The following is a 24,766-nucleotide window of genomic DNA, read 5'->3' as shown; positions in this document are numbered from 1 at the left end:
ATGGGGTGAGATGGGATGGGGTGGGGTGGGAGATCCCCAGGGATGGGATGGGGTGGGGTGGGGTGAGATGGAATGGGGAAGGAGTGGGGTGAGAGATCCCTAGGGATGGGGATGGGGTCGGGTGGGAGGTCCGCAGGGATGGGATAGGAGATCCCCAGGGATAGGGATGGGGATGGGGATGGGGTGAGATGGGATGGGGTGGGAGATCCGCAGGGATGGGTTGGGGATGGGATGGGATGGGATGGGATGGGATGGGATGGGATGGGATGGGATGGGGGGGGTCGGGGGGCTGCCGCTGGCTGTGCCCGGGCCGGGGGCGGCTCCCAGGGCGGGCAGCAGAGCGGGGCCGCCCCGGCCGTGTCCCCTCCCCGCGCCGCCCCCTCCCCGCTCCGCAGTGCTGCCGGAGCCGCGCTGCGCCGAGCCGAGCCGTGCCGAGCCGCTCCCGGCCCAGGTAGGGGGGCTCAGCCCCGCCGCCCCCCCCCCCCCTCGGCCCCGGGCTGGGGGTCCCGGGGGGCTGCGGGACCGGGAGCGGGGTGCTGAGCCGTGCGGGGATTGTGTTAATTCGGATTCCGGGCAGGAGCCGTCCCCCAGCAATCGGCGCCGCTCCGCTTCGCTGCCGGAGAGCTCCGTGCGGAATCGCTCCGGGGGGCTGGAAAAGTGGGGGGGTCGGGGGGTCCCCTCCTCCTGGGGGGGCTGCAATGAAGAGCAGGGGTACGGGGCTTCAAAACACGGGGAGCCGGCTGCGGGGGGGCAGAGAGGATGCCAGCTGAACCCGCTCGCTTTAATTACTGCTATCAAAAGCCCAGGCTGCAGCTTAGCCTGAAAATAAATAGAGTTAATGTTTGCGAGACCGGGCTTTATTCGGTGATGCATCGCTCGTCTGGCGGGGATCGAGCTGCTCGCTTTTGCCGTAGGGGCGGACTCGAGAGCTGCCGGGGGCGATCGGGGGGCCGTGGTGCTGAGCCCCAGGCCGGGGGCTGCCGCAGCATCCCGCAGCCCTCTGCGGCCTCCCCAGGAGAGCAGCGCCGGGCTGGGAGGCTCCAGAGCTGCCCCTGGTGATGCGGCGGGATCTCTGTGCCCCCACCACGCGAGTGGGCTGCAGGGTGGATTTCCAGACCCACCGACCCCGCTGGGAGCAACCCCTCCCCGGGTACGAACAGCATCCCTCGCTGCCTCCAGCCTGCTCGGCTCATTCTCCTCCTTCGCAGCCTTCCTTTTGCACCGTGCCAGCTTCCCGGGAGGGCAGAGGAGCGCGGTGCTGAAGTTTGGGGACGCTTCGCCGGGGACCCGAGAGCGGGCGGCGATGCCCATCCTGGTGCTGGGCGCCCCGGTCCCAGCTGTCCCGCCTGTGCACAGGTGTCCCCCTGGGAGGCCGTGTCACTGCACCTGCTGCCAATTAGTGGCTGTAGTTAATGAGTCCCCCGAGGGCCGGGCAGGTAGGAGGCTCTGCCTTAAGGCCAGGTTGATTAATCCCCTGTCCTCGTTAAGCGGGGTGTGGCTGGGGCCAAGGAGCAGGGGGGTTTGTAGGGTTCCTGTCCCTGCTGCACCCACCCGTGTTGGAGCAGCATCGCTCCCATCCTGCACTCGTGGAGGGTACGGGCTCTCCTCTTCGGGACTGATGGCTCGGTGATGGGTGAACCCGCAGCTTATTGAGGGTGTGGGGGCAGAAAGGAGCCGTGGTCAGTGACTGCCACCTGTGTGCGTGGCGTTGCAGCCCGTGGCTTCGCAGCCGTGAGCATCCTCTGTCCGGCGACACGGTGTGAGCCCGCCCCGGTCATTGGTGCTGTGCAGGGTCGCGGTGCAGACCTGGTCCTTGGCCTCCGCGGGGCAGCTTTTGGGGTCCCTCCCCACCTCCCCAGCAGCAAGCAGGCTACACCACCTCTGAGCACGCTTTGCATCGCCAGCCCTCGCCTGCTGGGCTCGTGGGCGCTTCTTGGAGTTTTACAGCCCTAAACTTCCTCGAGCCGGTGTTGTGGGGGGTCCCTGCGTTGTCCTTCCATGGGATGGGGCCGGTTCATCCCCGTGGCTCTTGCACTGTGTCCCGTGAGCTGCTGCTGAGCATCCCACGGACCAGCCCTGCTGCTGCAGGAGGAGCGATGGCACCGCCACTGGTGCTCTCGGTGGCACCGCGCGGGCACTGCCTGGCCGGGGAGCCCGGCACAAGTCCCACAACCCCCAACGTGATTTATTTAATTTTTTTCCCTCGTCTTTCCTTCTAGCCATTAATCAGCGGGAGTAAATGCCGGTGACAGCATCATAACAGCGCTCGGTTTGCGAAGGAGCTGTTTGAGGAAATGTCACCGTGCTTCTCAAACAGAACTGGCTGCTCGCTGCCGCTCGGCCGCCCTGGGATGGGTCTTTGGAGGGCAGGACGCCGGGAACTGGGGAGGGAGAAAAGGGCTTGTGGCAGGGGATGGAGCTCGAGGGGGGGGCAGAGGCGTTGGCCAAACCGAAGCCATTTGTGGGGCTCGTGGTGCTGCTGCTCCAGGCTGGGCCGTGGTGTGCGTTTAGCTGGGGGCAGGAGCAGCCGGGGGATGGGTACTGTGCAGCTCAGGGGGTGCCATGGGATCGGGGCACCCAAGGGTGGCTAGAACTCACAGCACTTTCATTTTCTTTTGTGCCCATCATCTGTGCATCGCTGCACCTGCAGGCATCGCCGTCACCTACCTGCTGCGTTTGGCCCTAATGAATTGAGGAGCACCAGGCTGCGGGGCCGCGCTTCCCTTTTACCTGCAGGGGTCTCTCGTGGGGCCAAAGGATGAAATAACCCCGGGGTTAGCACGCGCTGGCTCCGGCTCTTTCCCGAAAGCTGAATTTCCAGGCCTCTTGGGCCCTTGCTTTTGCTGCAGCGTGGCCGGAGCACTTTGCCCCCCAGCGTCTGCCCGTGCCATCCATCCCCCAGACGCATCTCCCCATGCCATCCATCCCCCAAACGCATCTCTTCATGCCATCCATCCCCCAAGCGCGTCTCCCCTGGGGCCAGGAAGCAAACACCCACAGACGGGGACGTATCAGCTGGGCTCTGCGTGTCCCGGGTGGCTCTGCCCTGTCCCACGCCCCGATGTCCCCGGGTGGCTCGGGGCCAGCCGGCTCCGGTTACCGGTTCCACACCTTTCTGCCAGCAGGGATCTGCCTCTCATTTTCCTTTTTATTGAAGGAAAGTAACGTGGGCTGTTTCCTGAAGTGTGAGCCACGAAGCAGCTGGCTTCGTTTACCCCAACTCTCTGAAATGGTTTGCACCCGAGCTGAGGTGGGGTGTGTGCTGCCTCCGGGTCATTTGGGACAGGTTTGGGGTGCGCGGTGGCTTGTGCAGCTCCCCTGGGCACCCAGGGGCACGGGGTGGAAAGGGTCTGGTGGCTGTAGCTGCCGTCTGGGAGAGACGCAGCCGAAAAACGGTGTGCGTTTTGGGGATGTGTGTGTGTGTGCTGGGAAACGGGGGGCTCCAGCCCTGCAGCAGAGCCTGAAGTGGCTGGTGTCTGCACGGCTTCCGCACTCGCTCGTCTCACTGCTTGGATGATGGCAAGCAGGTCACTGCACCCAAAATCTGCACCCCAAATCCCCCGGGTGTGGGGCTGGAGCCGGGGAGCCTCCTCGTGCCGCCGCGTGCCTGCGCCTCGCTTTTCCCTTCCCATCCCCGGCCAGGCAGTGCAAATCCCCAAACCCCGGCAGGGCCAGGATGACAAGTGGATCCTAAAAGCTCCCGGCTGGTGGTGACACGCCGAGTGACATCTGCCTCGGCCCCCGAGCGGCGCTTCGGGGTGTTCGCCGGGGGTCCGGTGCCGGATGGCGAGCTGCCGCCGGCGCGCTGCCTGGGAGCGTCTTGCGCCGGGCGTGCGGGCAGCCTGGCAATCCTGCTCCTCCGAAGCAGATTAATCGCATCAGGCTTTGTCAATGCAAAAATTACCTCATCATTGGCACTGGCAGGTGGTGTAGAGCAGCAGACTTATTCAATATTTAAGAAAGCTGCATTGCAGAGCCGGGAAGGCTGGGGAAATAGGTTGCCTGTGTCAGTGTCTTTGCCGGCGGAGACGATCTCTGCAGGCACCGTGAAGTGCGAAACGTTGGCCTCGCCACAAAAGCCTGATTATTGCACCGGGAGCCTTTAAAACACGGAATTTTCTGTTTTCTACCCCGGTACGGCAGATATCCGGAGCGCTAACCCCGTGGTTTTTGGTCGGCCCCTCTCCGCAGACGCCCACTCGATGGGGGCAGCGGCTTCGGGTCCAGCCGGGGGGGGCCAGCACCCCCTCGTCCCCCGGCGCCCTGACGTGGGGCAGGGTGGGCTCACACCAAGGGGCTCCCATGGCCCTTCCCTGGGTGCCGCTGCTGCGTTTCAGGCACCGGCCGTGGACCTGCGAATTCTCCCCTCTCGCCCTGGCACCGTGCGGGGTGATTCGGGGATGTTCGATCCCTTTTTATCAAGGCAGGACCAAATTCATGGGCTCCGTCGCACGGAGGCAATGGAGCGGCGTGATGAGCGTCACGTGGCTCTTCCACAAGGCCAGGAATTCAGCCCTCGCTGCTATTCCTGGCCGTGCCCGGGACGCGCCTCGCTCTTCCCCGGCTTTTTCTGCTTGTGGTTGGGGAACTTGGCCCGTCCCCACCTGCTCGGGGACCTTTGGGGTCGTGCTGGGGCTGGCAGCTCTCACCACCAGCCGTGGTGTCTGTGCTGGAGGCAGAGCAGAGCCCTGAACCACGCGAGAGATGCTCCCAGGCTGGGTTTCGGCTGCGTTTTGGACAGCTGGCAGGGTCGTGCCAGTGATTTCCACAGCCTGCATGTCTGGGTCTGCGGCGAGCAGGGGCCGTGTCGTTTTGGGAGACAGCCCCCCCTCCCCTGCTGCCACGGGGGATTTGGGCAACCTTGGGCGGAATATTGCCATTTCAGTGAGCGTTTCCCAGCCCCGCTGCCCCGTGGCTCGGGCTGCCGCAGCCTCCCGCTTGCTCGCAGGGATCGGGGTGGGGAAAGCTGCTCTGAGCCGTGGTTTTTATTCTTTGCCGTGCGCTAAAAGTGCGTACCCGAGCACTAGGACGAGCGAGAGTACTTGCTGGAAGTAATGCAGAGTAGATCTCCAAGATCTATTATTTATAGGCGAAGGGAGAGGCTCGGGTGCTCCTCCAGCTGCGGGCTCTCGTCCGCCCGCAGCACGGCGAGGAACCCGCGGCCTCCCTGCTCTTAGAGGAAAGTGCCACGGGGGGGGGAAGGAGTTGTCCCCCCAGCTGAAGCACCGCTCCTCCCCAGGCCCTTTTGCTAGGAAATCCCAGGGCTTTTCCCCTCTCCTCGGCTGTGCTGCTCCGCTATGGGCCTCCCACCTTCCCTTGGCCACCCCTCAGCCCCGAGCACCCAAAGCCTGTGGCCACGGCGCCCTGGAGAGGGGCAGCGTGGATTTGGGGTCACGGAGCCCCGGGTTTGGGGTCGGTGTATGTGCCCGGCGGGGCCGTAAATCACTGGTAGGAGCTCGCTGCTGCAGTGCAGGTGCCGGAGGTGGCGGCTGCGGGGCTGGAGAGGAGCGGTGTGCTTATTGAGCCGACCTTGTCCGTCCCAGCCCTCTGTTCTGGCAAACGCGCGGACGCCGTGCGAAGCCGGCGGAGCACTAATTACCCTGCATCCTCCCCTCCTCGTACGTTCGTTTCTGAAGTTGGGAAACAAAGGAGATCCTCAGATCTCTGCTAACTCTTCCGGGAAGGATGGAAAAAACCCCCTGCAGCGTTGCAGAGGGGAAAGTGGAGGATGGGGATTTTCCCCTCCCCTCCCTGCTGGGAAAGCTGCACGCTTCTCGTGGCTCAGAGTTTTGGGGTTGCAGCTCCCAACCCTCCCAGTGCCCCTCTTTGAGTTTTGCTGGGAGCTGGAGGTGCATTTTACCCTACAAAGGTCCTTCTGCTGTGGTGGGGTCGTCCTTTGGTCCTGCTGGATCCCCAACCCTGACCGGCCTTCGCTCCTTGGTGCCTCCATCCTCCTCCTCATCCCAGCACAGTTTGGCTTTGTTCCTCTCCTCTTGCTGGGGCTGTCCTGTCCCCGATGGGTTCAGCCCTACCTGCACTCAGCTCCCCAGGGGGAAAAAAATCTCCTAATTCCTTTCCCTGATGGGCTGGGATGCGGACACAGCCCCAGGAACAGCACCTGTGTGGGTACGGATGGAGCCTGTGCTGGGAGGTGAAGCCAGGGCTGACCTCCTGAGAAACACATCGCAGTCCGGGGCCTGTGGCTGCTGAAGTCAGCAAAGAGGTCCAAAATTGCTGAAATCCATCTTTTGGGGGCTGTTCTCCCGTTTTCTGGGACCCATTTGCAGCCCTGGGACACCCGCATCGGTGCTTGGCACCGGCGTTCCCGTGTGGGACCAACTGGGATGGGTTTCACCCATGTTTTCCCGTACCAGGGGAAGGTTTGCAGCCTTCACCACGGGCCGGGCTCTGCAGAGGGGTCCGGGATCCGTTTTCACTTTTTCCCCCCCCCCCCCAGTTGTGCTGCAGGCAGGAGGAAGCAATTCAAATGCAGGTGCTGCGAGCAATGCAGGCGGGGCTGCTGCTGAGCGCCGCTTCTGCGCTCTGCGGGGGTGCAGGGACCCACAGACGGACGGATGGACGGACAGACCGACCCTTAGCGCCCACCCGTGGGGCTGGCATCAGCTCGGGTTTGCCACCCAGAGCAGCCCCGACGTGCTGCATGGCCCTGGAAGTGGCGAAAAATGGGTGGATAAATGGCGATAACGGGTGCTCGGGCTGTAAGGACCGAGCTGCAGAAACCAGAGCCGGGCTGGGTTTCGCATCAGGCGGCTTTTTCCCAAAATCTGCTGGTTTTGCTGCTGGGAGAAGGCTCCGGGTTGCGTTTCCCAAGGACTCGAGGAAAGAAAAATGCAAAAGCAGGAGTTTTGTTCCAGCGGGGGGGGCGGGGTGCTGGGTTTGGGGGGGGAAGCTTTCCTAGTCTGTAGGGTTCTTTTTCTACGGAAGGGCCCGGGCTGCTCCGTCCCTGCTCCGTCCCCTCCTCGCTGTCAGCGTGCTGGGGTGCCAGCGGGGAGGGCTGGGATGACAAAGAGCTCTGCCGTACCCCGGTGGGCAAATGATGGATTCCTCCCCTCCCGCAAGGATCAGGCGAGGCGGCTGGCTCCCCGGTGGGATGAGTCAGTGCCCGGCAGCCGCTAAATACCGCCCGGCACACTCCCAAACTCACTCCCCGACTCACTCCGTGTGTCCCCAGGACCCCCCGGCGATGACCGACGCGGTGGTGGGCAGCGGCTCCGACCGCTGGATGTGCCCCGGCGACAGGACCATGTCCCTCCGAGCCGGGTAAGAGCGGGGGCACCGCGGGCAGGGCACTGCCCCCTCCCCACAGCCCCCATCCTGGTGGGACTGGGCTGGTTTGGGGTCCCCAGGCACCAGGGGGGAGCATGTAGAGGGGGCAGAGCGCAGGTGGAGCTGGTCCCATCCCATTTTTCCCCTAATCCCTGTGTCCTCTCTTTCCCTGTGCCTCCAGCGGCGAGAAGGAGCAGTAAGTATCTCGTTTTCTTTAATTATTTTTCTCCTCTTGCACTTCACCTGCTATTGATGGTCCCAAGAGAACAGGAAGGATCTCGCCCTGGGTGTAAGAAAAGCAATAGTTTTGGAGGCATTGCCAAGGGATTTAAGGAGTTTGGGGCAGCCTGCGTTCCCCCAGAGCTCCGCAGCCCGGGCAAAGGGCTCGGGGGCAAGGTGCTGAGCAGCCCCAGCACCTCGGGCTGCAGTTTTAGGTGCCCTCAAAGCAGCTCTGGGACATGGGAACTGCAAAGATGCTCAGAGCCAGGTCATCAGACCTTGTTTTTTCCATCTACTCTGAGCATGGGGCCGGGCTGGAGATGTCACGGGAGGGGACATCAAGGACAGGGGACATGCATGGCCTGTGGGACACCGCCGTGGGTGCTTGCTGAGCCCCCACGTTAGGGAATTAGGGGGAAAGGCAGACAGCACAGTCCCCAGGAATGGGAATGCTGGCTCCCGGGCTGCCAGTGCGGGCAGGGGGCATCCAGGGCATGCTGGAAGAGAGCTTGGAGGACGGGGAGGTATAGTACCGATTTTCCCCTATTTGGGGAAATTTGGTGCCCGGCTGTCCCCGAAAAGGAGGAAAAACTGAGCCCGGCCCTGGCGGCTGCTCCCTGTCCTCTCCCCGCAGGCTCCCCGCGGGCTGGGCAGCGCGGGGCGGGCAGCCCGAGCGGCCGCGGAAAGGCGAGGAGCTGACGGATGAGGAGAAGGAGATCATCAACCGAGTCATCGCCCGCGCCGAGAAGATGGAGGAGATGGAGCAGGAGCGCATCGGGTGAGCGGCGGCGGCGCGGGGGGGCTCGTTTTGGGGGGCGATGGTGCCTGGGCCGTGCAATGGAGGGCACCTCACCGGTGTGCGGATGGCACGTTGCGTCCTGGGCTCAGAATTTATGTTCTCGTGGATTTTTCAGCCCAGCAGGGATCGTTAACGATGGCTCGTTTGGCAGAGCAGAGCGGCCGCTCTTTGCCCAGTGCCTGTGCCCTGAGCCCCCAGGCGCCTCCGAGCAGAGCTGCAGCTCCCCACGAGGCGTCTGCCTTGCTCTGGGAGCACGGCTGGGTCCATCGCAACCCCCGGCTGCTTTTTGGGGCAGGGACCTGCTCCTGCAGCCCAGCAGCGAGCCCTTTGCCAGGCTGACCTGGTCCCGGAGCCTTCCCCCACTGGGGCAGGACGCATTTTGCAACCAGCTCCCGGCCGCACATCAGGGCCAGACGCTGCCGCAGAAAGCAGCTCGAGGTACCTCCGAGCGGCACGGGGAGCTGGGTGGCGGTGATTCATTCTCAAAAAGCGCTTAGGAGCAGCATTTCCCCAGCTTTGCACATTCCCAGCCTGCTGAGGATTACGCTCAGCGGCGGCGCTTCCTTGGATTACATTCACGTGAATTTGAGCGGCGAGGGAGATCATTTATTTTTTATTTTTTTTTTCCCCACGTTGTGCGTTCCTGCAGCTGTCTCCAGACCTGTGGCACGCGTGGAGGTTCTCCAGGAGAGCTCCGCGTGTTGCAGGATGGTCCTGGGCTGCTGCGGCGGTGCTGGCCACGGCCCTCGGTCTGCCGGGGCGTGCTTGGGAGGTGCCCCAGAAGGCCTGGCTTTAGGGGACCCCAATGGATTTTCTGTTCCCGTGCGGGGGAAAAAATGGGAGTCTGGTTTGTAAAGAAAAATATAAAGTTCGGTTAATATAAAGAATAGCGTGTGTGAAGTGAGTGTCCCTTCCAGAGGGGGAAATACTCGGAGTCGCCTCCACAGATCGCAGCTGAGGGCTGTGTTTGGGCTGTACTGGGAGCACTGGAGCAGCGATAACACTGCAGGTGTGGGGCCCTGGCTCCCCAAACCCCCCAGCCCCGTGCCCCCCACCTCCGCCGCCCGCGGCAGGACGGGAGCCGATCGATTTTGGTCGCTGGGAGGTGTCTGTGGAGGCAGACTCGTGTCAAAGCCGGCCCAAATTAATCTGTTGAAGGCCTATTTTTAGCAGCGGCGTGGATGGCGGCCGGCGGGATACGTGGGCTGGATGCTGATGAGGGTTGTAGGACAGGGGGACAGGGACACTTTGGGTTGGTTTTTTTTTTTTTTTTCCGGCTCCGTTGTCTCGTAGCAGGGAGACTGGAAGGATAACGGGAGCTGAATCATCCTAAGCAGCGCCGCGGGCACGTCGGGCTCGGGCTGATGAAGGACTCGAGAGCGGCCGGGGCGTCAGGGCGAGCCTTCGGGCTGGCGGCTGGGTGGCGTGGAGCAGAGCCACGGCCGCGAGGCTGCAGCGTCCCCGAAGGGGGCCCGGCCTCGGCGGATGCAGGAGCACCCATGGGTGCTCTTTAAGCACTCGAAGGTAGAATTTCACGTCTCCGGCCGTTCCTGGAGACCTCCTGGGTGAGGACCTGCTGTGGGGCAGGGATGTGTCGTAGTTGGGCTGCTCATTGCCGGGACGATGCACGCGGTGCCGCGGCAGATGGCCGAAGTCCCCGGGGATTAAGTCATTAACCTCGGTGGGCAGCAGGAGGGGAGGCTCCACCGGGAACCCCGGTCTCGCGTCTCCTTCCTCGTGCTCAGACAGCCCAAAAATAAGAACAGGGGCTGACGAGGGCAGGGTGGCTGCTGGAGGCAGGCAGAAATGTCGCAGGAGATGGCAGCTCCTAGAAGAGATGAGGTTAATGCGTAGCCAGGGGACAGCTCACGCGCTGCTTGATTTTCTGGGATATTTTTTTTCCCCAAACCTCATCCCTTATTTCTGAGATGGCGATGAACCTGTGAAATAACAAACCTCTGGCAGGTCATCACAGGAACGGGGTTGGCTTTGAAAGCAGGGCTGCAAGGCTCAGGTGATGCTTTACCTTTTGCTACCTGTGCTCTTGTAAGGGCAGAAAACTGCTTCTAATTTTTCGTCTTGATTTCAGTTCTTTAGATTGTAGCTCAGCTTTTCTTCTCATCTTTTTTATGCTGTTAAAATTAGCTTTGATTTTAATATTCAGACCTTGAAGGCACGTTATTTCCCCACGGAGACAGGTCAGTGCGTAATTGCGCAGCCGGGCTGTGACCTCCCTCGCCTTTCACTTCCCCTCCTCTTTGCCGCATGGGTCCCATCCCGTCCCGCAGCGGTGCCCGGCCCTTCTCCCTGCAGCCACCTCCAGCACCGTACTGGGCTTGTTTTGGGCAGTTTCAGACCCAGATAAACATTTTCCACCACTCCTTGCAGCACGGAGGCAATGAAGGTTTAAACGCGGTGTGCCAGCTCCCAGCGCCATCAGCACGCGGTGCCGGTGGCTCTGTCCTCCCCGGGCTGCTGCTCACTGCGGGCACTCTGCTTGCTCTCCCAAACTATATTTATGGGCCAGGCGGATGTTATACTACCGGGGAAGTGTTTTACTGCCGTTATCTCAGCCGCACATTAAGCGTTGCAGATGCTCCGTGTTGCCCGGCCCTGCTATCGCGCTGCCATCAGCCGCTCCCGCGTATTTCCCGGGCAGATGACGGATGCTCTGCTCCCAGGCTGATTCCAGGAGCAGCGACGCTCCCAGCTGCTCCCGCCAGCTTCAATTCCCCCCTGCTTGTTTTATTTTTTTGCTCCCTTATTTTAACAATCTCAAACGTCATCTCCTGCTCCTTGACGCCGAGGCCGGAGGGACGGGCGCTTGGGGGTGCGCGTGGTGGTGAGAAAACGGCGCTGTAACCCCGGAGACGTGCGGTGGAAAGGGATGAACTGGATGGTTATTTTGTGTGTGCTGTAAAAGCGAGAAAAAAAAATGACTTTCCAGGGCTGGAGAGGGAGGGGAGGCCCGTGGGAAGGCAGAGGGCTTGCTCCTGGCCATGGGCAGAGAGGGGACGGTGAGAGCACGGCTGGGACAGGAGCACCAGCAGGGCACGGCGAAGGAGTCGAGATGGGTTTGTTAAAAATGCCGTAAGCCCTGCGGCTGTTAGAGCAGGAGAACAGCCCGTATTCGCCCCAAGAAAACCCGGGCTTCCTGCACCCCCGTCACCATCTTCATCAGGTCCCAGCCTCAGCCTTTTCTGGCAGGTTCATCCCAGGACTTGTATTTTAATGTCTTATACGCTTCTCTCGTGACAGCGTTTGGATCAGGAAAAAAGCAAGCCCAATTTCTCTGGCTTGAATGGGTGTTTTAATTAGCCAAATGGGCTCCGTTTTAAACGAGTGCCACAGGTGTGCTCGCTGCCTGCTGGAGCTCTTCCACCGGTTAAAAATCCTCTTAAGGAGCTGCTTCTGCTAAATGAGAGACTGGGAATGATTTTGCAGCTAAATAATGAATCTCTTGAAATGCCAAGGCTTTTTTTTTTTCATTTTTTTTCCTGCTTTGATTGTGCCATTTGTTCTAGTTTCTATAATAAGTTTGTTTGGGCTTGCAGATTTCCAACGGGAAGCTGCCTCTCCTTGGAGCTGAGCTCTCGCGGCGTGGCGGGGGGGGGGAGCAAAATGTGCTTTGCTGCTAAGAAACTAAAGGGTTTTATCACAGGAGGGGACAACGAACTTGTGCTGCGTGTGGTGGGACGTGGGCTGGGAAGCACCGAGGAGCAGGACCCTGGGGAGGCTGGCAGCCTCGGCTTCCTCGCGCAGCGCTGCGTCCCCGCTGCGGGCTCTGTTTTGTGGCTGCCGAAGGGCTCCCAGGGGCTCCTGTCGGTCCCATCGGGCATTTTATGGACTGTCAGAAAACACCGTGGAACCCACAACCGGTTTTTTCCCCTCGAGCTGCCAGCCCTTTCCAAGGACCCACGCGAAATGACAGCGGCGCACGTCGGCGCAGGGCACGGGGAGCCCGCGGCTCCTCTGGCGGGGCTGGGAGCGACGCGGAGGTGCCGGCAGCGGCAGGGCCGTCGTAAATCCGCGGCTGTCATCGGACACGTGGGAAAGTGCCTTCTAAGCGCCTGCCTTTTTCACTGCGTGCTGCCGCAGCGGCTTTGTCAGATTCGGGTCACGTTGCGGTGGGAGTGGGGAAAGCCCCTGCGGGTGAGGATCGCTGCCGTTTGCTCTGGTGGGCTCGTTTCTCCTCCTTGCTTCCGTCCTTTCTTTCTCGTGCTTCCCTGAGTGGCATAAATAACGGGTTTTCCCCTTCCAGTGCTGTTTTTAGGGCCGGGACTCGGGGTTAGCTGACGACAGCCTGCTGCTGTGGGGTGGGCTTGGCAAGCCCCCTTTGCGCTGCGGGGTCTGTGGGACTCGTGGTGGAGGGTTTTACCTCTGCGGTGACCAGCTGTGCTCCTACAGCCTCACCCCTGGGCTCTCTGTAATTTACTCCAAGGGCCAAGAGTTTCAGTAATCTCTGCTCAATATTTTTCCGTAGAAAAGCAATTAATTCGCTCAGCCCTCTCGCTAAAGGCCTTCCAAGATCTCTGTGGCTGAGTGGATTTTTTTTTTTTTTTTTTTTCCGTTTGGGCAAAAGCCACTTGGTCGATGTCGATCTGCTGGGCAAAAAGGTGCTGACTGGGCATTTTTGTGCACGTGTAGGGGCCCGTGCCGGTGGTAAAAGTCAACAGGAGCGCCCAGTGTGGTAAAGATATAGGGGAATGTGATATCACAGCGGGTCCCCTGGGATGTGTTCCTCCCCCAGCTGCATTCACGCCCTGCTGCCGGGAAGCAGCGCCTGGCCCGAGGCAGTGCTGGGGCCCGTGCCCGCGGTGACAGCCTGGTTGTCCCCTGTCCCCTCCCGCCAGGCGCCTGATGACCCGCCTGGAGGACATGCGCCGCAGCGTGCTGGGGGACGGCGTGAACCGCTGCATCCTCTGCGGGGAGCAGCTGGGGCCGCGCGGCTCCGCCTGCGTCGTCTGCGAGGACTGCAAGAAGGTGAGGCTCTCCTCCACCCCCGGCTCCTTAACCCGGAGCCGACGGTCCCCTCGGGGTGTCCCGCTGCCGCACGGTGCTGTGCTTTCTCCGCAGAACGTCTGCACCAAGTGCGGCGTGGAGACGACCAACAGCCGCCCGCACCCCATCTGGCTGTGCAAGATCTGCAGCGAGCAGCGTGAGGTGAGCGTGGACGTGGCCCCCGGCCCGGGACGGACACAGCCCCTGCCCCTGTTTGTGCCCTGTCCCATCCCCAGCCCCTGGACAAGAAGGGGCAGGCCAGGGGATGCTTTGCCTCTGCCCCACAGCCCCATTCAACCCCATCCGGCCTCGTCAGCATGGTTGCTGTAGGATGCTCTTGTTTTATGGATAAAATGCCTTTTTTTTTTTTTTTTTTTTCTCCTTGCAAATAATCTCAGGATTGAAGATGGGCTCTTGGCGGTCATGGCAAGACCCATCCCTGGACACAGAAGCCCCAAAGAGCTGATTAAATAGAAAGAAGGGGCTGTGGGGTGGGGATACGGGGCTGCACGTCTTCAGCCCCGCGTGCCCACCCCCTGCCTTGTCCCCCCCCCAGGTGTGGAAGCGCTCCGGTGCCTGGTTTTTCAAGGGTTTGCCCAAGCAAGTGCTGCCCCAGCCGATGCCCGTCAGCAAGAGCAAGGTGCCCTCGGCCCCCAGCGAGCCCAGCCCGGCGGAGCCCCCCGGCCCCGACCCCAAGCTCCCCGCCCGTGCGCCCAGCCGAGGTAGGTGGCACTGCCCGGGGGTCCCGGCTCTCCTCACCATCGCTTGCAAGGGCGAGCCCTAGCAGAGTGGCCAGAGCAGTCACGAAGGCTGAGCCCTTTCTAAAGGGCCCATTTCTAGTCGCCCCCACGTGTGGAGGGTTTTTTACTGTGCTGTGCCATCTGGGGTCTCCGGGTTTGGGGGGGCCCCCTGAGCGAGCAGCCCCGTGCGAGCAGCCAAGGCGCCTGGCCGTGTGTTGGGTTCACGTGGGAACGTGGTGCTGCAGGTGCTGGGGGTAAATAATAATGGCAAAAAGAGGTAATAGGGGCAACCAGTGGCAGCACAGCTCGGGTTGGTGCCGGTGGGTGTGCAGCAGCTTCACCGCTTCTCGCTCTGTTTGTGCTTCCAAGGCCAGGAGGATGAGCAGGACCGCTGCGGTAAGCGCCGCCGTGCGCCCCCCCTGCCCGCGCCCTCCTCCCGATGCCTTTCCCGGTGTTTTCTCCCCGTGGTTGGATGCTGCCCAGCGGGATTTTCAGTCCTTAGAAAACCTCCCTTTGAAGCCTCAGGAGCCTCGTGGGCTCCAGGGACGGAGCAGCCGAGCTGCTCGGGTCTCTGCGTCGGGTTTCCAGCTCGTGCCGTGCTGCGAGCGGACAGAGCGAGGTGGGGGCGCGGTGGGGGCAGCCTGGCCAGGGGCTGGCACCACGAGTTAATTTTGAATCCCAGGTGGACGCTGGTGGCTGCAAACCCTCCTCTTCCTCAGCCTTGTGCTGAGCTGTGCTCCCTCCTGGAGGCAGGGACAGATCCTGGGGGTGCTGTTGGTGCGGGGGTGCCCGGCTTGGCCCCAGCCCACGCTGCGCCTCGCAGCGCTGGTGGGGGTCAGCAGGGCAGTGACCTCCATCAGCCAGCAGCAGCTGGGGAACCCCTTAAATTCAGACCCTATTTAAACGTGGTGGGAACTGGTGCCATTAAGCTCCCCCAGCCCCCAGCGGGCTGCTTTGAGCCGCTGGCCCTCCTCCAGGCAGGGAGGGTTTGTCACAGCCGCTCCTGGCCACCAGCACGCCCACAACCTGCCCGCGATTTCCCTAAAGCTCCCTCGGAAAATGACCCCGTGCACCGCTGTCTCTGAGCGGCAGGACTCCTGCTTGCAGCCGCTCGTTCCCCCCTCCACCCCCGTGCTCAGCACCGCTCCCCCAGTGCTCAGCACCCCTCCCCACCCGCCGCAATCTATTGCGTTTGGCTTTCTCCTTGCACCCGGCGCCCCAGAGGGCGCAGCCAAGGATAAACATCCCATTTGTGTCACCGCGGAGATTTATGCCCCGCGTGAGCCAGGTGGGTGCCGAGACCTTTTGAGTCCCATCTGCGGGCCGCAATTTATCAAGGAGCGGCGCTCTGGGCACCCCGGTGCATGTGGCTGCGATTTATCCGCCCGGACGGCGGAGGTAAATGAGGCACAGGCAGCTGTCGCCGGTGTCTCGCTAATAAATGGAAGATGATCAGCAAAAGGAAAAGATGATCCCCCTGCCCGTGGAGCTGTAATGCCATTAGGGGTTGACAGGCGCTGATGGATGCCCCTATCCTTGTTTTTTCTCTCGTGCCTCCCGGTGTCCCCGTGGTGTGCGTCGTCCTTTGGACCTTCCCGACCACCCTGTGCAGGCTCTGTGGGGCAGAGCACACCGTGCCCTGCTGGGTGCAGATGCTGCAAAGCACTGGGGGTGATGCCCCAGTGGCTGCACCCATCCTCCTCCTCCTCCTCGTCCCACCACTGCCTGCCACCCCCTCGGTGCCTCGTCCTGCCCCCTTGGGCACAGTTGGTGGCCGTGCGAGGGGACGAGCCTCACCGCTGTGCTTCTGGCTCCTGCAGGCAGCGAGGCGACGGCGGCCGCCCGGGTCCGCAAGCCGGCCGAGGCCAGGACGGGGCCGTGCGGCAGCGAGGACGCCGACGGCCGCGACTACGCTGCCGAGAGCGGGGCCACCAGGAGCCCTGGTGAGAGCTGTGCAAGGGCTGGGCGCAGACATAGGCGGCCGTGGGAGCGCGGTGCCCGCTTGTCACCAAGGGGCTGAGCTTGTGGGTGTATTTGGTAAAGCTGAAAATGGCTGGGAAATGTCCAAATCCTCCGTAATTCATGGGAAATTCAGGTGTGTGTCCAAGGGTGGGCGCTTTCCTGTCCCGTGCAGCCACTTGGGGACGAGACACAACACCAGCGTGGCTTGGTGCTCCTGCCTGGCGTAAGGAGGGAGCGGTGCTGAGCGTTCTTTGAATTCAAAAGCAGCAGAGGAAAAATGGTGGTTTGGGGGGAAAAAAAGAGCGGGGATGCTCCGCGAGGCTGGGAGCAGCAGGGACGTGGGGGCTGGCAGCGGGTCGTTGCTGCGGTGCTCCCCCTGCTGCGATGCTCCCCGCCGGAGCCGTCTGGGTGCACCCGAAACGCCGGTGCTGATCCTGCCTCCCCCGCAGGCGTGAAGCGAGCCGACTCCCTGCAAGCCCCGCGGCCGCCCCCGCCGCCCGCTGCCGCCCCCGGCCCTGCAGCACCCGCAGGTAAGGACACAGCGGGGACGGTCCCTGGGGATGGGGACACCCCGATGCTGGCATGGGGCACTGCTCCCTCGGTTCCCTCTCTAACCACCCATCTCTCCCCAGCGGGAAGGCCGGGTCCTGGGGCAGCCGGACGGATCCTGGAGGCACATGGTAAAAGATGGGGACCCTACAAGGGCTCGTGGGGGGGTGACACATGCCAGGGAGTAATAGGGTCTCTCCTGCAGTGAGCCCACCGGCAGGACCCCCGGAGCCAGCCCGTGCAGCCCCCAGGGAGGAGCGTGGCGGGGGCTACGCCATGCCCCCAGCCCGGGAGGAGAGGCCAGCCCGGCCCCCCGCCGCCCCGCAGCCCCCCGCCCCGCTGCGGCAGCCGCCCCCGGAGGAGGAGGAGGAGGACGCCAACAGCTACGACTCTGATGAAGGCAGTGCGTACCCAGGGGGGGATGGTGCCGGGTGGGATCCGCGGTTTCGAGGGGAAACCCTGGGTTTTGGCGAGGTGGCTGCTGCAGGGCTGTGCTGTGCCCACCGCCCGGGTGTCGCTCCCCCCATGCCAACGGGGCTGTGATGCCTGGCAAAGAAATGTCGCAGCTGGGCTGTCCTGTGGCTCCTTTTCTCCAGCTGAAAACAGCAAAACCCTTGCCAAAACTTCAGCCTCAGGTGCTTTGGATAGCTCTGCCTTTGGGAAGGACCTCAGAGCCCGAGGGGTGTCTTCATGGTTCGGTTTCAGGCCCTGAAACCTGGGGTTGGGTGAGGGACGGAGAGCAGGGCTCGGAGCCGGGGCAGGATCTCGCGGGCTTCCAGCTGTCCATCTGCTCTGCCAGACGTCCTCAGGCTGGTGCTGGGTGGCATGGTGTCCCCAGGGCAGGTCCCCAGGAGGCTCGCAGGCTTGCGTCCCCCTTTGAACATCAGGCAGCGCCCCGATGATCACGAATTCGGCTGGGCGCGCACGCCGGCAGCTTGGCCAACGCCAGCGCCGCCTTCCGTGCTTTGAGCAGCCTCTACATCCGAGCAGCAAATCCTTCTAATTATTGCTAATTGGGGCTGGCTAAGCAGAGCTGTTGGCTGGGGTTTTAACGAGGTGCCGTTTTCCCCCTGCTGCCAGCCACGCTGGGCGCCCTGGAGTTCAGCCTGCTGTACGATCAGGAGAACAGCGCCCTGCACTGCACGCTCCTCCGGGCCAAGGTGAGCGCACGGCGGGCACAGACCCCCCCCCCTGCCACCCCCAGGGGAACATCTCGTCACCCTGTGCGTGTGCCACACAGCCACACGGGTCCCTTATCCCCTTTATTTTGTGGATGTCAACGTGGTGCCTGCCTCCCGGGGCGTGATGGGGCTGGAAGGAGGACTGGGGACATGGGCTGGGACCTCCTGGCTGGCGGGGACGCTTCGGTGGCCCTGCTCGCTCTTTCCCGGCTCTCTCGCTGGGGATGCACGCCCCGTGTCTCCTTCGTTATCCTTCAGGGCTTAAAACCGATGGACTCAAATGGCCTGGCGGATCCCTACGTAAAGCTGCACCTCCTGCCTGGAGCCAGCAAGGTGGGTGTCCTGGGCTCGGGGAGGGAGCGGAGGCTTCCTGGAGCCCCCCAAGGTCCCCGACCTTGGCAGAGGGGACATCAATGTGCGCAGCACCCAACAGAAATCTTGTTAGTGCCAGAGACCCAGAGACTGGCTTGCTTTGAACTCATGGCTCATGCTAATTAGAGCTGTGGAGAAATAACCATTAAGTGGGTAAAATCTGACGTCTCTTTTCTCCCCCTCTCATCAAAGTAAGCTCTGGAAATCTTACTTCCCCAGCACAGTGGGGAAATGGTTCAGGAGGGCAGGAGCACGGCCGACCTGGGGCCCATGGGTGCTGGTGCCGTGCTCAGGGTGCGGAGCTCGCTCCTGCGGCTCAACTTTCCCCGGGGAGCCATGGGGAAAGCAAGGGAGAAGTGAGAACGAAACCCTTGATGTGACATTTCCAGGTTTACCTTGGGTGCGGAGACGTGCGGGCTGCCTGCTCGCATGCAGAGCCAATCTAAGTGTCGTCGTCTTGGGAACTGAATGCTATTGCTCCTTTTTTTGCTGAGTTTTACTTCGTCTCTTGCAAGGGTGTTGGTGACCGAGCCGTGCCCAGGTGACAGCTCCCCATTTCCCTTGCCGTCCCTCCTTTGGGCCACAGGGGCTGTCACCCGGTGCTGCGGGTTGCGTCTCCGTAGAAGCATGGAAAAACACCATTAGATCAGGAAAGAGCTTAAATCTTTGGTGACGTTTTAGTCTGAACAAAATTTGTGTGTAAGAAATAAATTGAACTCGTGCTTGGACAAGTCAGCTCGGCTCAGAGGAGCGGCTCGGCTGCGCTCCTGAGCGTGGTCCAGGTGTGTAATTCCCCCCGTCTCGTGTCGCTGCCGTAGTCAAACAAGCTGAGGACGAAGACCCTGCGCAACACCCGCAACCCGGTGTGGAACGAGACCCTGGTGTACCACGGCATCACGGACGAGGACATGCAGCGCAAAACGCTCAGGCAAGCGCGGGAGCGGGGGCGTCCCGGGGGGGTTGGTGGGGCGGGCAGCGTCATCGCGGCACGGCAGGGCCTGGGCAGGGCTCCAGCACCCAGCGCAGGGCTCGGCGGGGCACCCGACGTGCAGAGGTGGTGGTTCAAATCGCTGAGCTTCACGTGGATGTGCTGGTTTTAATGGCCATTTAAAAAGAAAAATATATATTACCAGCATTGCTCTTAATCTTACGGTATATAGGTTTGTATTTTCCATGGCAGTGTCCCAACAAAGCACTAAGGGGTTTCTGAAAATGGCTGTTGCTTCCTACCTGCAGGAAGCTTCCACCTTTTGTTCCTTGCCCCGACTCGCAGCACGTAAAAGATGTTGACGTTTCTGGCAGAAGAGCAGTTCTGCTTTCTGGCCGCTTTTGGTCGGGGCAGAAGCGGGTGTCTGGAGGCTGCGGCGGGGCTGAGCTCTGCCTCCCCCACGGGGGCTTTCGGGGCCGGGTTCACGTGCCAGGCATTGCTGCAACCTGCCTGATGTGCTCTCCCTTCCCTCCAGGATCTCCGTGTGCGATGAGGACAAATTTGGCCACAACGAGTTTATTGGAGAAACTCGAGTTTCCTTGAAAAAACTCAAAGCCAACCAGAAAAAGAACTTCAACATCTGCTTGGAGAGAGTAATACCAGTGAGTTCCCATGACATCTCTTTGTCGCCTTTACTTTGGAGATCACTAAAACTGGCTCACAGGACGGAGTCCTTTTGCCTCTCCCGGTCGCTCATGGCAGTCTCTCCTTTTCCCTTCCCCGCCCCAGATGAAGCGTGCTGGGACGACCGGCTCGTCTCGCGGCATGGCGCTGTACGAGGAGGAGGTAGGAGCCCTCGGAGCGTGGGTGACCTTGGCGTGCTGCACCCTCATCTCTCACGTGGCAGCCCCTCCTTGCACCCTCACGGCGTCCTGCACCACGTCTTCCTCGTGTCGCTTGTGTCTCCGCTCTGCCTGGACCCACGCCCAGCCCCGCGTCCCCATCTCGGGTCCCTTCCCCTTGCAGGTGGATCGCGGCGGGGACATCGAGGAGCGCGGCAAGATCCTGGTGTCCCTCATGTACAGCACCCAGCAGGGCGGGCTGATTGTGGGCATCGTGCGCTGCGTGCACCTGGCTGCCATGGACGCCAACGGGTACTCGGACCCCTTCGTTAAGCTGTAAGTGAAAGCCGGGAGCCTCTCCGTGCCGTGGTCGTGCAGTCACCCGCTGTCCTTGCTGATGCTCGCAGAGCTCCGTCCACAGCCCCTGGAGCGAGCAGAGCGCTTCCCAAGCACTGTTGGTGATGCTGGAGCAAGGCGGCAGTGCTCCTGCCTGGCTGAAACTCAACCAGGGTGTTCTCCGGCTGGGCAGCGGCATCGCCACGGGGTGCGGGGGAAGATCCCGTTAGTTTTGTGCTCGTACACCACAACCTGTTCCCGGCTGCAGTTGTGGCTGCAGATGGGTGTTCGTTGCTGTTCAGTGCTGTTCAGGGGAAAAAAAACAAAACAAACAAAAAAAAAACCACAACAAAACAAAACACAACCTTCTGTTCTCCCTGAACATAATTCAATAACTCTTGTGCTGAGCACCTTGCACATCTTTTCTTGTAGCTGACCGGGACCGAGTGCTTTTCCTTCGCAGTCTCTCTCTTCTTTTTTATTTTCAATTCCCACAAACAGAAGCTTTCCGTTTTTAAACCGACTTCCACACGGAACTGATGAACACCAACGGTGCGGTTCAGCTTCGGGTCCGCGGCCAGACCCCCAGACCCGGAGCTTGAGCCCCTGATGGATCCCAAATTCTCGGGGCGAAGCCGCCCTGGCTGAGCGTGCTGGCCTGCGCTTTGTTCAACACTGCTGGGCTACTTTTAGCTTTTTTTTTTTTTATATATATACAAATCTGTCCATCTCCCACATTCCTGGCTGGGCAATTGCCACTGCAGATGTTGACGGCCCCGGCTGCTCCTTCCCCATTTCCCGGCAGCTCCGTGCCGCTCAGCTCCCTGCAGAACGGCTCGGTGGTTTCCCTGTGTAGTCTGCCAATACAAGGGGGAAAAAAAAGGGGTATTCAGGATTTGAGTCATTTTACATTTATTTTAGATCATTTTAGAAGGTGGGAAGGAAGACCGGCTAACCCATTTCTTTGCCTTCAGTATTTCCATTTGTGTTTTTTTCTTTGAGTCCAAAAACTCACTTTTTTTTTTCCCCTAGCTTATAAGCTCGTGCTGTTCTCTCACTTGAATTTTGAGCTGTTTTCTGTTGCCCCCAGTTGGCTGAAACCTGACATGGGAAAAAAGGCCAAGCATAAGACCCAGATAAAAAAGAAAACGTTGAATCCTGAGTTTAACGAGGTAAGGATAGATCCAATTTTTGTATTATTAAACCAACCTTAACCATGTGTTGCAGGGAGTGGGTGACCTCGAATTGTGGGGTGTGGGTGGAGGGGGCACCCCAAACTTGGAGCCTCATCTGCCAGCTTGATGAGAAGCTCGTTAGTGTATAAATGTCCTCTCACTTGATTATGAATACTGGTTGTACAGAGGGGATGTTTGCCAGTCCTTACCTGCATTTTTTGGGTTTTGGGGTGGATTTTCCTTTTCCTTGGGGCAACCCTGGTGTTCTCCCTTTGCAGGAGTTCTTCTACGACATCAAGCACAGCGACCTGGCCAAGAAGTCGCTGGACATTTCTGTCTGGGATTACGACATTGGCAAATCCAACGATTACATCGGTGAGCTGCAGGCCTCCGTGCTCTGGGTTTGGGGGGGTGCGTGGGGCCCCGGGCCGAGCTGTGCAGGACCCCCCCACACCCTGCCCCGTCCCCAGCACCCTGTGGGGCCTCCTGTGCTGGCTCTGGGGATTTCCAGGAGGTTTTAAGTCCGGGAGGTGGAGAGAAATAAAAACACGGGGCCATCCTGGTGGAAACGGTGTGCAGGAATGTCAGCATCGGCTCTGATCGTGGCTTCCCCCCCTCCAGGCGGATGTCAGCTCGGCATTACGGCCAAGGGGGAGCGCTTGAAACACTGGTACGAGTGCCTGAAGAACAAGGACAAGAAGATCGAGCGCTGGCACACCCTCCAGAACGAGAACCACGTTGCCAGCGATTAAGGGGAGCCAAGGCCTCGCCCCCCCCCACCCCGCCACGTCCCTGCAGGCCCGACCGACGTCCGTCTGTCCGTCTTCCAGCGCAGTCATGCCTCGCTACGCGGCCCTGCCCCTGGGCAGCAGCACTGCTCTGCCTCCTCCGAGCATCCCCTGCCCTCTTCTCGCCTCCGCCTGAACCCTAGCCCAGATTTTTTTTGTATTCACTTTTTTTTTTTTTTTTCCCCCTCTCTCTTTTGGGTCATTGAATTATCCCGGTGTGCGACGTCGTCGAGCAATAGTTCCCCGCGAGCATCCCTCGGCCCTTCTCAGCGGCCTCGCGCACACGTGTGATGACCCGTGGCTCCTCCTGCCCCGCTCCCTGCCCCGTCCCACCCTGTCCCCACCACCTCCCCGCGGGACACGCGGCCCTACGAGCCCCGGGGCTGCAGCGCGGAGGTGGCAGCAGGGGACAGGCAGCACTGCTCGTGTGGCTGCGGTGCCCCGGCTGCAGTAACGGAGAAGCTGGCTTTGGTCTGGGTGGTCACCCCACGAGCTCGGGAGCTGCAGCCCCCTTTCCAACCACGGTCAGCTCGCTGCACCACGTGCAGGAGGGAAGTCGGGGGAGAAATTATTTCCCACCATCTAGCTGATACGTCCAAGGATTATTGTTTTACAGTACCACAAACACTGGAATTAGCTGGGACAGTTAGAGGTCTTCCAACTTATGCATTATTTATTTATTTATTGCAAGTCTGCACAAGAGCCGTCGTCTTCAAGCCGTGCCGTAACCATCGTCTGGAGGTGCTTTAGTTGCTAGCGCCAGCAGGAGAGCCAAGCCTCCCTGGCTGATGTTGATCATTTTGGGTCCCGTTCTGCTTCAGCCTCTCTTTCTGGCCAGCCTTGAGCGCAGCAATGTCTCCGTGAGCACCACCGGGACGCTGGTGGTCAGCCCCGAGCCGCGCGTGCTGCACAGCGCCCGACCCCAAACCCCTCGCAACTCGCTGCTGTCCTGTGCTGTGGTCTGAGCCCAGCTGTGCTGCGGAGCTTTCGTTTCCCTCGGTTGGCTCGTTTTCCTATGCTCGATTTTATTTATTGGCTGATTTGTTTTTACATCCTTCCCCCAGGGAATTTAACCCCCTGTAGGTACTTGCAGTGAGCATCTTCCTGGGGCTTCCCCACATGGCGTACCCCAAAGCGCTCTCTGCAACCACCTCTCTGGCACCAACCACCCCCTTCCTTGCCTTTCCTCCTCGTGTATTTAATTTATTTTAGGACCCCTATGACTGTGGGGCAGTCCCCAAACAGCAGGAATTGCATTGCTCCCCTGAAAAAGCCTCTCCACGGCAATTCCATGCATCGTTGAGCTCTTTATGGGGCATCCTTGTCCTCCTGTGCAGCGTGCTTCCTTTCTGCTTTTAGGATGCAGGTGCGGGGTGTAACCGAGAGCACTGACTCCTCAATGCCCTTAACCACGGGGGGCTGGTGGGGGGCTGCCCTCTGCTCACACCTCATGAAGGGAGAGGATGCTTTGAAAAGGGACTCTGCCTTCCGTTCGTGCATTAGGCTCTTCATGGGTAAGTGCCACATCCTGGAGGCCCCGAGCTGTGTCGCCCTCCGAGCAGGCTCTGCAGAGGATCCGGGTGAAGCAACCCCTATTTTTGGGGTCGTTTCCCTGTGCTGGAGGCAATGCAGGGTGCTCACGGTGCCCTGCAGCAGGGGTTTGGCTGCAGGATGCTGCATGATCCCTTCCGGTGGGCACAGCTCCCTCCCGAGTCGTGATGGGGAGACGTCTGCCCGGGGACAAAAGCACCTTGAAAAAATAAAACAAAACTCTAAGCACTTCATCCATCCCAGCTGTGCACAGCCAAGCCCCCTCCGTGTGTGCAGAACTATTAAATTAGGGTTGCTTTTACTGGGGTAGCTTCCTCCCGTGTCCCGTAGCGGCGTGCTCTGCTTTGCCTTCAGACAACCGCTGCTCAAGTCATCCGTCAGCACCCGTGACATGAAGCGCAGCTTGCTGCTCCCCTTCGCCGTATTGTGCAAACCGCCCTCCTCGTCTCCACTGCCACCTTCCTCTGAGTTTTTCCGATCGTGATTTCTGCCCTGAATGACTTCTCGTTGTAAATAGAGCATGCACATATGGATTGGGAATGGTGTATTAAAAAAAAAAAAAAAAAAAAGCCTCTTCTACCGCTGTTTGCATTCCAACTCGCATGCAGTGATTTTACAGCAAAATATCAGTTTACAAATATTAACGAAAAGAGAAAAATGTTACACAGGAACTAGAAATACTCCAGTCTTCCGCTGCATGCAGCACAACATCCTCTCTTGATGTGGTATCTAATAAAGTGAGACTATTGGAAAAGAAAAAAAAGCAAAGTTTCTTGGCTTCTTTTTGCTCCGCGTGGGTGTAGGAACCGCGGTTTGGGACCTGGCTGGGGTGGTCGGGGGGGGTCAGGAGGTGGCGCCGGGTTATGCTGGGTGAGGAGCAGCGCAGCAGGGCGGGGGGCTCACAGCATTTCCCGGCTTGGCTTTGCCCTCTGGTACCCCAAAAGTGCAGTGGGGCTGCTGTGGGGTTTGGGGAGACTGGGTTAAAAGCCGGGGCGACCGGTGGGCATCGCTCCATCGTGTGAGGCTGAGACACCCG

At 60.6% G+C, this 24,766-nt stretch overlaps 1 protein-coding gene across 6 annotated transcripts; it reads left to right on the top strand.

Annotated features, from left to right (window-relative positions):
* The first annotated feature begins 339 nt into the window (after nt 1-339).
* On the top strand, nt 340-24,493 carry RPH3A (rabphilin 3A). Of its 6 annotated transcripts, none has more exons than XM_080559356.1 (20): nt 388-451; nt 7,193-7,281; nt 7,469-7,483; nt 8,141-8,284; nt 13,159-13,288; nt 13,382-13,468; nt 13,863-14,028; nt 15,867-15,989; nt 16,458-16,538; nt 16,641-16,688; nt 16,763-16,960; nt 17,638-17,717; nt 17,997-18,071; nt 18,929-19,038; nt 19,574-19,700; nt 19,828-19,884; nt 20,065-20,216; nt 21,307-21,388; nt 21,670-21,766; nt 22,013-24,493. In XM_080559356.1, exons 2-20 carry the CDS (start codon nt 7,205-7,207, stop codon nt 22,141-22,143), a joined length of 1,980 nt encoding a protein of 659 aa, XP_080415482.1. In that variant the 5' UTR covers nt 388-451; nt 7,193-7,204; the 3' UTR covers nt 22,144-24,493. The 6 variants fall into 6 exon arrangements, with proteins under 6 accessions (XP_080415480.1, XP_080415482.1, XP_080415479.1 ...); XM_080559353.1 differs by lacking the exon at nt 388-451 and adding an exon at nt 1,457-1,593; XM_080559354.1 differs by lacking the exon at nt 7,469-7,483 and having other exon boundaries at nt 340-451.
* The last annotated feature ends 273 nt before the right edge of the window (nt 24,494-24,766 follow it).

The sequence above is a fragment of the Anser brachyrhynchus genome, assembly GCF_964034855.1.
Source record: "Anser brachyrhynchus genome assembly, chromosome: 17".
NCBI classification, from domain to species: Eukaryota; Metazoa; Chordata; class Aves; order Anseriformes; family Anatidae; genus Anser; species Anser brachyrhynchus.
Note: the sequence above shows the minus strand (reverse complement) of the source record. Positions and strands in the feature narration are given on the sequence as shown.